This window comes from Palaemon carinicauda, chromosome 26, assembly GCF_036898095.1.
Source record: "Palaemon carinicauda isolate YSFRI2023 chromosome 26, ASM3689809v2, whole genome shotgun sequence".
In the NCBI taxonomy this organism is placed as follows: domain Eukaryota; kingdom Metazoa; phylum Arthropoda; class Malacostraca; order Decapoda; family Palaemonidae; genus Palaemon; species Palaemon carinicauda.
The window spans coordinates 103,556,907-103,570,132 of record NC_090750.1 but is presented as its reverse complement, the minus strand read 5'-3'; the positions used below and the strand labels follow the sequence as shown (position 1 = coordinate 103,570,132).

Here is a 13,226-nt window from a genome sequence, read left to right as displayed (position 1 = left end):
AAAGGACTTTTATATGGTACTTCCTCTCTCATTTAATTTTATCCACTTATACATAACTTCACCTTATTTTATCATTACGAACTTGTTACTAATATTGATCTTGGAACTCCGAAGACATTTGAAACATAGAAGTATGTAGAGAATTCAAAAGCTCACAGGAGACAGGTAAAAGGAATAATTTGTAAATGGTGAATCCTTTTTATATACTTTATCTAGGAAAGGTTAGTTTGATAGTTGTTTATTGGTAAATACCAAAACTAGACCAGCTCGATTTCTAAACAGAATTGAAGAATTAATTTGTAAGAACTTGCTATATATTTTGGATTCCTTGATCCTTAAATATATATTTTATTTCTGAAGGAAGAGCAGACATATTTTAGTAAAAATGTAAAGATAAAACTGTGATGTATATGTTTTGTAAAGAATAGATAGTTGCATGCAAAGCTTATGGAACACACGTATCATGCAACATCATTGCATCAAACCATTGTTCTCTAGTCTTGGGTAGTGCCATAGCCTCTGTACCATGGTCTTCCACTGTCTTGGGTTAGAGTTCTCTTGCTTGAGGGTACACTCGGGCACACTGCTCTATCTAGTTTCTCTTCCTCTTGTTTTGTTAAAGTTTTTATAGTTTATATAGGAAATATTTATTTCAATGTTTTTGCTGTTCTTAGAATATTTTATTTTTCCTTGTTTCCTTTCCTCACTGGGCTATTTTCCCTGTTGGAGCCCCTGGGCTTATAGCATCCTGCTTTTCCAACTAGGGTTGTAGCTTAGCATTTAATAATAATAATAAAAATAATAATCCGAAAGCATATGATTTTATATATGTATTTATAAGTAGGTCATATTGGTTGCATGCATACATTAGTATCGGATTTTGTATAAACGACATCAAGAAGAGTATAACTCTAATAGTGTATAGTTTATAATAGGATAAGATTCTTTTATACACTTATACTTGATGCTCATTTGTTTGTATTCAATCGCTTATACTTTTTTGTTTACGTCGCTTACGATACAATTACGAATTTACGACAGTGTCGGACAGACTCTGGTTGGAGTCAGTCGACACCTACTCGACATTTGTCGACGTTAGTCTGTTATTTGACAGTTGTCGACGTTAGACTAAATATGTAGACCGGTAAACTATAAGTTTATAGACATTGACCGGTAAACTATAAGTGTATAGACATTGACCGGTAAACTATAAGTTTATAGACATTGACCGGTAAACTATAAGTGTATGGACATTGACCGGTAAACTATAAGTTTATAGACATTGACCGGTAAACTATAAGTTTATAGACATTGACCGGTAAACTATAAGTTTATAGACATTTACCGGTAAACTATAAGTTTATAGACATTGACCGGTAAACTATAAGTTTATAGACATTGACCGGTAAACTATAAGTTTATAGACATTGACCGGTATACTATAAGTTTATAGACATTGACCGGTAAACTATAAGTTTATAGACATTGACCGGTAAACTATAAGTGTATGGACATTGGCCGGTAAACTATAAGTTTATAGACATTGACCGGTGAACTATAAGTTTATAGACATTGACCGGTAAACTATAAGTTTATAGACATTGACCGGTAAACTATAAGTGTATAGACATTAACCGGTAAACTATAAGTTTATAGACATTGACCGGTAAACTATAAGTGTATAGACATTGACCGGTAAACTATAAGTTTATGGACATTGACCGGTAAACTATAAGTATATAGACATTGACCGGTAAACTATAAGTTTATAGACATTGACCGGTAAAAATATAAGTTTATAGACATTGACCGGTAAACTATAAGTTTATAGACATTGACCGGTAAACTATAAGTGTATAGACATTGACCGGTGAACTAGCATAGCAGTGAAATCTTCTAAGAATATAAAAATTAACGAAGATGGAATACACAGTACTGTACTAATAGTACTTAAATACACAGTACTGTACTGATATTACTTATCATAACAGGTAAGAACCACAGTTTCGAAGACAGTTTCATGAGAATTTCAGTAGTTTTCTTTTTACAGATAGAAATAATTCGTCGTAAATGTATTTTACATCAGTAAACATTTATACAGACGACTTCACGTTCAGCTGAGCTTCTAAAAGCAACTTTTCTAATTTATTTTAATAAGATTCCTTCTATTCCTACTTTCTTTGCAATTATTTCTATAAGATTCCTTCTATTCCTTCTTTCTTTGCAATTATTTCTATAAGATTCCTTCTATTCCTTCTTTCTTTGCAATTATTTCTTTAAAATTCCTTCTATTCCTACTTTCTTTGCAATTATTTCTATAAGATTCCTTCTATTCCTACTTTCTTTGCAATTATTTCTATAAGATTCCTTCTATTCCTACTTTCTTTGCAATTATTTCTATAAGATTCCTTCTATTCCTACTTTCTTTGCAATTATTTCTATAAGATTCCTTCTATTCCTACTTTCTTTGCAATTATTTCTAGAAGATTCCTTCTATTCCTTCTTTCTTTGCAATTATTTCTGTAAGATTCCTTCTATTCCTTCTTTCTTTGCAATTATTTCTATAAGATTCCTTCTATTCCTTCTTTCTTTGCTATCATTTCTTTAAGATTCCTTCTATTCCTACTTTCTTTGCAATTATTTCTATAAGATTCCTTCTATTCCTACTTTCTTTGCAATTATTTCTATAAGATTCCTTCTATTCCTACTTTCTTTGCAATTATTTCTATAAGATTCCTTCTATTCCTACTTTCTTTGCAATTATTTCTATAAGATTCCGTCTATTCCTTCTTTCTTTGCAATTATTTCTATAAGATTCCTTCTATTCCTTCTTTCTTTGCATATATTTCTATAAGATTCCTTCTATTCCTTCTTTCTTTGCAATTATTTCTTTAGGATTCCTTCTATTCCTACTTTCTTTGCAATTATTTCTATAAGATTCCTTCTATTCCTTCTTTCTTTGCAATTATTTCTATAAGATTCCTTCTATTCCTACTTTCTTTGCAATTATTTCTATAAGATTCCTTCTATTCCTACTTTCTTTGCAATTATTTCTATAAGATTCCTTCTATTCCTACTTTCTTTGCAATTATTTCTGTAAGATTCCTTCTATTCCTACTTTCTTTGCAATTATTTCTATAAGATTCCTTCTATTCCTTCTTTCTTTGCAATTATTTCTATAAGATTCCTTCTATTCCTACTTTCTTTGCAATTATTTCTATAAGATTCCTTCTATTCCTACTTTCTTTGCAATTATTTCTATAAGATTCCTTCTATTCCTTCTTTCTTTGCAATTATTTCTATAAGATTCCTTCTATTCCTTCTTTCTTTGCTATCATTTCTTTAAGATTCCTTCTATTCCTACTTTCTTTGCAATTATTTCTATAAGATTCCTTCTATTCCTACTTTCTTTGCAATTATTTCTATAAGATTCCTTCTATTCCTACTTTCTTTGCAATTATTTCTATAAGATTCCTTCTATTCCTACTTTCTTTGCAATTATTTCTATAAGATTCCGTCTATTCCTTCTTTCTTTGCAATTATTTCTATAAGATTCCTTCTATTCCTACTTTCTTTGCAATTATTTCTTTAAGATTCCTTCTATTCCTACTTTCTTTGCAATTATTTCTATAAGATTCCTTCTATTCCTTCTTTCTTTGCATATATTTCTATAAGATTCCTTCTATTCCTTCTTTCTTTGCAATTATTTCTTTAGGATTCCTTCTATTCCTACTTTCTTTGCAATTATTTCTATAAGATTCCTTCTATTCCTACTTTCTTTGCAATTATTTCTATAAGATTCCTTCTATTCCTACTTTCTTTGCAATTATTTCTATAAGATTCCTTCTATTCCTACTTTCTTTGCAATTATTTCTATAAGATTCCTTCTATTCCTACTTTCTTTGCAATTATTTCTATAAGATTCCTTCTATTCCTTCTTTCTTTGCAATTATTTCTATAAGATTCCTTCTATTCCTACTTTCTTTGCAATTATTCCTATAAGATTCCTTCTATTCCTACTTTCTTTGCAATTATTCCTATAAGATTCCTTCTATTCCTTCTTTCTTTGCATATTTTTTTTTTCAACTTGAAAGCTTTTGATTAATGGATATTTACTTAATCCTTTAATTATTGTTTTATAAATTATACTGATTTTCCTACCGCCGAAAATGTGCTTAAAATTTTGCTTTTTATGTTTTTAAACAACTTTTTATTATCTCCACCAATGAGGTTATGAGATCGAGTTGGTTTATTTGTCTGTCTGTGTGTGTGGACTGGATTACGTCAAAACTATTTGACGGATTTTGAAGAAATTTCCAACCACAGATAGATCATAGGTCATTGATGACCTCATTAAATTTTGAGGATGATCTGGATCCGAAGCCAATTTCTAGATCCGGATATGTATTTTTTTTGTCATTTTAAAGATAATGTCAAAACAAATTGACGGATTTTGACAAAATTTCCACCACAGATAGATCATAGGCTATTGATGACCTCATTAAATTTTGGAAATGATCCGGATCCGAAGCCGATTTCTAGATCCGGATATGTAATTTTTGTCATTTTTAAGATAACGTCAAAACAAATTGACGGATTTTGTCGAAATCTCCACCACGGATAGATCTTAGGGTATGGACGACCCCATTAAATTTTGGAGATGATCCGGATCCGAAGCCGGTTTCTAGATCCGGATATGTATTTTTTTTGTCATTTTAAAGATAACAAAACAAAGTGACGGATTTGGACGAAATCTCCACTACGGATAGACCTTGGGCCATGGACGACCTCATTAAATTTTGGAGATGATCCGGATCCGAAGCCGATTTCTAGATCCGGATATGTATTTTTCTGTTATTTTAAAGATAACAAAACAAAGTGATGGATTTTGACGAAATTTTCACCGAAGATAGATCTTGGGCCGCGGACGACCCCATTAAATTTTGGAGATGATCCGGATCCGAAGCCGATTTCTAGATCCGGATATGTATTTTTTTGTCATTTTAAAGATAACAAAACAAATTGACGGATTTTGACGAAATCTCCACTACGGATAGATCTTAGGCCATGGACGACCCCATTAACCTTTGGCGGAGATCAGAAATATCTGATTGCTATTATTTTACTTATTACCAGTCATGAAGTCCACCTTTAGTGAAATTTTTTAAAAATATAAATATTTTTACGTAATCCTTCTAATAAACAGGGATAATCATTCAGATAGATGAACGCATATTCAAATGTTTATTGACAAGGCAAATGAGTTCTGGAATAAGATTATTATCAGTCTTAACTCATTAACTTATTTTTCAAAATTACGAGTAGCTTAAAATTACTTTGTCTCAACATGCCTTTTCAATTTTCAAATTTTCAAAGTAGAATTAGCTTTAGTCTTAACATGTATTTTAAATTTTCAAACTTTCAAAGTAGAATTAGCTTTAGTCTTAACATGTATTTTTGATTTTCCATTTTCTGGGAAAATAGCATCAGCATTAAGTAGCATGTTTAATTTTCAAATTTAGAGGAAAATTAACATGAGTCGTAACACGTATTTTCAATTTTCAAGTTTGCGAGTAAAATTAGCACAAGTCTTATTCCGTATGTTTAATTTTCTAATTTACGACTAAAATTAGCTTTAATCGTAACATCTATTTTCAATTTTCAAATTTATGCGTAAATTTAGCATCAGTCTTAACCTATATGTTTGATATTCTCATTTACGACTAAAATTACCATTAACCCTTTTACCCCCAAACGTACTGGTACGTTTCACAAAACTCATCCCTTTACCCCCATGGACTTACCGGTACGTCCTTGCTAAAAACTTTTTTACATTTTTTGCATATTTTTGATAACTTCATGAGAAACTTCAGGCATTTTCCAAAATAATGAGACCAACCTGACCTCTCTATGACGAAAATTAAGGCTGTTAGAGCAATTTGAAAAAAATATATTGCAAAATGTGCTTGAAAAACAAAAAACGCCTGGGGGTTAAGGGTTGGAAAGTTCCTAATAGCGTTGGGGGTAAAAGGGTTAATCGTAACATGTATTTTCAGTTTTTCCAATTTATAAGTAAAATTAGTTTACCCACAAAGGACGTACTGGTACGTTTCACAAAACTCATCCCTTTACCCCCGTGGACGTACCGGTACGTACTTGCAAAAAACTGCTATTTACATTATTTTTTGCATATTTTTTATAATTTTTTGGGAAACTTCAGGCATTTTCAAAAAGAATGAGACCAACCTGACCTCTCTATGACGAAAATTAAGGCTATTAGAGCAATTTGAAAAACATATATTGCAAAATGTGCTTGGACAAAAAAAAACGCCTGGTGGTTAAGAGTCGGAAAGTTCCAAATAGCGTTGGGGGTAAAAGGGTTAATCGTAACATGTATTTTCAGTTTTTCCAATTTATAATTAAAATTAGTTTACTCCCAATGGACGTACTGGTACATTTCACAAAACTCATCCCTTTACCCCCACGGACGTACCGGTACGTCCTTGCAAAAAAACTGCTTTTTACATTTTTTTTTGCATATTTTTGATGATTTTTTGGGAAACTTCAGGCATTTTCCAAGAGAATGAGACCAACCTGACCTCTCTATGATGAAAATTAAGGCTGTCAGAGCAATTTAAAAAATATATACTGCAAAATGTGCTTGAAAAAAATAACCCCTGGGGGTTAAGGGTTGGAAAGTTCCAAATAGCGTTGGGGTAAAAGGGTTAATCGTAACATGGATTTTCAGTTTTTCCAATTTACAAGTAAAATTAGCGACGGTCTCAACCTGTATGTTTAATTTTCTCATTTACGACTAAAATTGTCATCTGTCGTAACATGTATTTCCAATTTTCAAGTTTACGAGTAAATTTAGCATCCATCTTAACTCGTATGTTTGATATTCTCATTTACGACTAAAATTATCATCAGTCGTAACATGTATTTTCAATATTTCCAATTTACAAGTAAAATTAGCGACGATCTTAACCTGTACGTTTAATTTTCTCATTTACGACTAAAATTACCATTAATCGTAACATGTATTTTCAATATTCAAATTTACGAGTAAATTTAGCATCCATCTTAACTCGTATGTTTGATATTCTCATTTACGACTAAAATTATCATCAGTCGTAACATGTATCTTGAATTTTCAAATTTACGAGTAAATTTAGCACCCGTCTCAACCCGTATGTTAAGACTAAGATTCCTTAATATTAAATATAGATTATATTAGTTGGTAAAAGGAGGTAAAATGATAAAAGCATTCTATATTCTGAATCCATTGTGGGTGAAGATATAATGTACACAAGTCATTACAATACTAGAAGTACAGTTTAGATAAAATGCTATGTACAAAATCATGCAGGTTGCACAAGAAGTACTTAATAGCTATGCTGTCTTTTTTATACCTAACCATACTAATAACTTAATGGATATTGAGATATTTTATCAATTGCTAAGTAAAATAAAAAAAAATGGTTAAAATATAATATCTTTTATTAGTCTCTGATATTCTTACTTGTATTGGGTAATGGTACTACCTCATTTTAAGAATTTGTAGCATTGAATAACTATATAACTAAACTTGGTAATGTTTGAAAATAACCCATGAAAGTAATTTCTAGGTAAAGATCATCAATATTCTTATGAATGTTTCCTTTTTTTAGAGTACATAAAGAAAACGTGAATAAATCGTATTAGTCGATAAACTATGATAGAATTGTTAAAATCTATGTGAATCAAGGTCGCGTTTATGGCTTGTAATGCACATACTGTACTGTACAATGAGTTAACTCGCCAAGAACCACCTCTACATGGCTTTTGTTTCAAGCTTGGACATAAGCCCCGCCCCTTGAGCTATTGAAGCTCCACCCCTTGAGGTATTGAAGCTCCGCCCCTTGAGGTATTGAAGCTCTGCCCCTTGAGTTATTGAAGCTCTGCCCCTTGAGTTATTGAAGCTCCGCCCCTTGAGTTATTGAAGCTCCCCCCTTGAGGTATTGAAGCTCCCCCCCTTGAGTTATTGAAGCTCCGCCCCTTGAGGTATTGAAGCTCCGCCCCTTGAGTTATTGAAGCTCCGCCCCTTGAGGTATTGATGCCAAATGCTTTCAGATAAATAATTTCATAAAGAAACTATATTGCACTCTGTCAAAGAGGAAGTAGCCAATGCAATAGCTCAAGTCAAATCCATGGCAGTGATTCTTAGCGCAGAGCTTCACAAAGCTACTTCTTATTTCTGAACTATCTCATGTTTATACAAGAAACATTATTCGCCATTGGAAATACACGCGAATCAAGTAGCATATAAGTAGATAAATATCAATTTTGGATAATTAATCTATCCAACATGTAGACTTTGTACAATCATCAGAGATAGAAATGGGAAAACAAAGAAAGTAACTGAAGCATTGACATTTCTCATATTTCAAATTTCAATCTCAGCAGCCATAGGCCTACACACAGTTTACCAAACTCTAATCCCTTCAAAATAAATATATGTGACAAACTGACTACATGAGGATAAATCTTAGCTATTCTAGATTGCCAATGTTACCTTATCTTTCGTCAAACAGCTGAAAAATTTAGAAAAAAAACTACGCGTCTGTGCCAATTAACACCTATCCTACGACTTAACACTTCTTCATGATGTAAATCTTCTGCCTGTTTATTGCGACTGCACCAGTTAACACCTATCCTATGACTTAACACTTCATAAGTAAATCTTCTGCCTGTTTATCGCGACTGCACCAGTTAACACCTATCCTACGACTTAACACTTCTTCATAAGTAAATCTTCTGCCTGTTTATCGCGACTGCACCAGTTAACACCTATCCTACGACTTTACACTTCTTCATATGGAAAATCATCTGCCTGTTTATCGCGACTGCACCAGTTAACACCTATCCTATGACTTAACACTTCTTCATAAGTAAATCTTCTGCCTGTTTATCGTGACTGCACCAGTTAACACCTATCCTACGACTTAACACTTCTTCATATGGAAAATCTTCTGCCTGTTTATCGCGACTGCACCAGTTAACACCTATCCTACGACTTAACACTTCTTCATAAGGTAAATCTCCTGCCTGTGTATCGCGACTGCACCAGTTAACACCTATCCTACGACTTAACACTCCTTCATAAGGTAAATCTCCTGCCTGTTTATCGCAACTGCGCCAGTTAACACCTATCCTACGACTTAACACTCCTTCATAAGGTAAATCATCTGGATGTTTATCTCTCTGTGAATTGAAAACAAGGTAACGGAAAGCCTGAAGTATTTGTAACATTGGTTATATACACAGACAAGGCGAACAACCGCTGGGTCGAAATCAGTTTAGCTCCACAACATGTTCTCCTCCGCATCCCCGGACATGGGCCATGTGCTGAGGAAGAGGGAAGAAGAAGAAAACGGAAAGTAGCATGCTTTGGATGTGGGATAATGAATAGAACACGGGTTTTGTTTAGGGGTGTCATCATGATCTGCCCATGCAAAGGGTTGTTAGAGGCCTCGGGCATGAGGCGCGTCATGCTTATTAGTAATAGCAAAGAAACATAACATTATTCATAAATCACTAGCTATAACTAAAAGTAATCTTCATTGCAAGAAAAGGTAAACAAGCAGTAAAAGCAAGCATGATTTGAAAGTCTGTTAGCCATAACAGTGTTTAATTGATTAGTGAAAAAGAAATCTATACAAATGCTAATGCAAGAAAATTAAGGTACGATCTTTAAACTCGGATGCAAAAAGGACTTTATATAAGAATCATGCAATTTGATGCATAGGGAAATACATACCCTGCTTGACTGAGGTCAAAAACTTTGCCTCTGTTGGTGTCGTTGCCGTAGGACTTCGGCGTCCCTTGGTCATTGACGCCGGACTTGTGACACAGGAGGAACGTGACTATTTCGCTTCGTCCCTCTAGGGCCATCACGACGGCCTTCCCGTCGCTGGAGATTTCGCAGGCCGTGATGGCTTGGTCGGGAGTGAATACGGCTAAGCTATTACCTGCAAGGATGGTTTGCTTTTACATTTATGTGATCGAACACATCAGGCGCATTTGTGAAAACTTACTGGGTAATGTATAACAGTATGTATATTTTTCAATTTTAAAATGCACTCATAACTGGAACTTGTATGGCCATATTATTATTACTAGCTAAGCTACAACCATAGTTGGAAAAGTAGGATGCTACAAGGTCAATGGCTCCAATATGAAAAAGTAGCCCAGTAAGGAGAGGAAATAAGCTATATGAATAGTAATGAATAAAGAATACAAAATATTTTAAGATCTGTAACAGTGTTAAAATAGATCTTTCAAATATAAACTAAAAGAAGAGAGTTATATCTTCCTATTCACTATAGAAACATGCACTGCAAGTTTGAACTTCTGAAGTTCCACCGATTTAACTGCCTGATGAAGAATATCATTCAACAGCTGGATTAAAACGTCTAGAATATTGTGTAGTGTTGAACCATATTAAGGAGGAGGTATATTTCCATATAACGATATAGGAAAGATTGGAATTGAAAGCGGAAGAAACATTGAGGATTATATTATTAGATAAACATGGATAAGTGAAGATGTAGACTGCAGCGGGTGGTCAGTGATCAGGACAAAGAAAATTGTGGGGTAAGAGTGCAAAACCTTGTGGAACACCAATTGAAAGTGGGAAGTAGTTTAGATGCTGCTCAGTCAACAACTGATATGAAACAGTTTAGAAAAAAGAAAAGGTATCATTTTACAGAGGAATTCTATATTGAGGATAAACAAAAGCCTATAGATTTAAGGCATTTCAAATATTTCAGAAGGTACTGAGATGGTGTGGGCACGTGTTGAGGATGAATGGGGGGAGTGAGGAAGGATGTCTTGGGAAGGAACCTGTTTGTGGGAGAAAATTGAGAGGCCGACAGAATTAAATTGCGAGAGAAGGTGAAGGATGATATGGAGAGAAGAGGATTAGTGAAAGAGGATGCCTTTGATAGAAGGCATTGGAGATGGTACAGGAGGGGATTGGATTGGGTACTAAGACAAGGGTAGAGGTGACAGAGAAGCGAGTAGCTAGCTCCGAGAAATTAAGATGAGAATTAAGAAAATTTTGACAGCGATGCCGGGAACACCAGCCAGCAGGAGTGACGTAAATCAGTCACCCACGGAAGACCAGCGGGGAAGATACATTACCGCCCTTCCGCTCAGACGGGTGTGCCGGTGATCTCAGCCTTCTAGAAGCCTTGTGAACGTGCTGTAAACGTGTTGGAATCTACCGATTCAACTACCCGATTAGGAAGATCATTCCCCAACTTGGTCACAGCTAGAATAAAACTTCTAGAGTACAGTGTAGTATATAAAATGATATGACCTGCAGGTGACTTGCCCTTACCTGAATGAATATCCCACACTCTGACGGATCTATCTCGACCCAAGGAGTCGAGAGTCAGACACTGAAGGCCTCTGTTGTCTAATCTAATTGTATTTGGGGGAGCAGTGTGCCCTTTCAGTGTCCACCGAGGATTTCCTGTTGGAAAAATTCATTTTTGTTATATTTTTAACAGATTTAAAACGTTTAAAATGTTTAAAACGTTGCCAGAAGGATCAATTAATTGGCAGTCGTTTACTTACACAGCCTCTAAAATGTGTATAAGGCTTCCAGAAGCTTTAAGTAACTGTGCAGTAAGTACATGTGGTATTGTAGCCAGTAAATTAAGCCTTCTGGAAGCGTTATAAACATTGTAATTACTGATAAATTCAATAAAAAAAACTTCATTTATGGGCGATGCAGTAAACAAAATTTTAGAGGATAGTCTTCATAAATTACTGAGATCATATATATATTTTCCTTGGAGTTCTATATTCTTCCTTAAGGAATCTGGATATAAGCAATGGATTCAAGAGACATCTAGGATCAAAAGCTTTCATAATATTTGAAGTAAATGGAAAGGAATTAGAATGAAAAGGTCCCTTTATGTGATGTTCAATACTAGGAGAATCTGAATTATTCAGGTATTAATAAAACGTAGGTTTTCATGCTACAAATTATGACTAGCAGTAGCCTGATATACACTCCACGTAACTTAAGTAATTGTACAGATCTCAAGTCATCGTTCACTCGACTTCAAAATCTAAGTAATCGTACAGATCTTTATAAGTCATCGTTCACTCGACATCAAAATCTAAGTAATCGTACAGATCTTTATAAGTCATCGTTCACTCGACATCAAAATCTAAGTAATCGTACAGATCTTAATAAATCATCGTTTGTTCGACATCAAACTCTAAGTAATCGTACAGATCTTAATAAGTCATCATTCATATGACATCAAACTCTAAGTAATATTACAGATATTAATAAGGCATCGTTCATTCAACGTCAAACACTAAGTAATCGTACAGATCTTAATATGTCATCGTTCATTCGACATCAAACTTTAAGTAATATTACAGATCTTAATAAGTCATCGTTCACTCGACATCAAACTTTAAGTAATCATACAGATCTTAAGTCATCATTCACTCGACATTAAACTCTAAGTAATCGTACACATCTTGATAAGTCATCGTTCATGCGAGATCAAACTCTAAGTGATCATACAGATCTTTATAAGTCATCGTTCACTCGACATCAAACTCTAAGTAATATTACAGATCTTAATAAGTCATCGTTCACTCGACATCAAACTCTAAGTAATCGTACGGATCTTAAGTCATCGTTCACTCGACATCAAACTCTAAGTAATCGTACGGATCTTAAGTCATCGTTCACTCGACATGAAACTCTAAGTAATCGTACAGATCTTAATAAGTCATCGTTTATGAGAGATCAAACTCTAAAAACCATACCAGTTATCAGATCATAAGCCATGAGCTTAGAATCTTCCAAGCCCACAACGACGCAGCTGCCAGCAGACGATATGGCAATCGATATGACGTTGACGCCCGGCTTCCACTTCTTGAAGAGGGTCCCGCTTTGAAGATCGTAAACCACGATGAAGTTTGGTGCGGGTTCGTCCACCTCCTTAGTTGGAAAATAAGAAATCATTTTGAGACATCCTCTTTTTGGAATGGAGGCCGAAGCTTCACATGTTTTTCATTACGTATTTCTACATGCATATACATATAATTTTTTTTCTACTAACATGCTATTTTCCATTTGTGTGGGGGTAAGCACAGTCCTGTTTTTGAAGGACTTTGCTTTGGCTTTGGGGTAGACCTTAGTCCCTATCGGC

The 13,226-nt window shown here is 34.2% G+C and overlaps 1 protein-coding gene across 1 annotated transcript in view; it reads right to left on the bottom strand.

Moving 5' to 3' along the window:
* The window catches only part of LOC137620096 (NACHT domain- and WD repeat-containing protein 1), a 43,646-nt gene that overhangs the window by 3,993 nt on the left and 26,427 nt on the right, over positions 1-13,226 (bottom strand). Inside the window, exons 22-24 of the mRNA XM_068350370.1 lie at positions 12,841-13,015; positions 11,384-11,518; positions 9,800-10,010 (exon numbers count right to left, since the gene is read on the bottom strand). Of these exons, the coding sequence (XP_068206471.1) occupies positions 9,800-10,010; positions 11,384-11,518; positions 12,841-13,015 (521 nt within the window). The remainder of the gene's footprint in view (positions 1-9,799; positions 10,011-11,383; positions 11,519-12,840; positions 13,016-13,226) is intronic.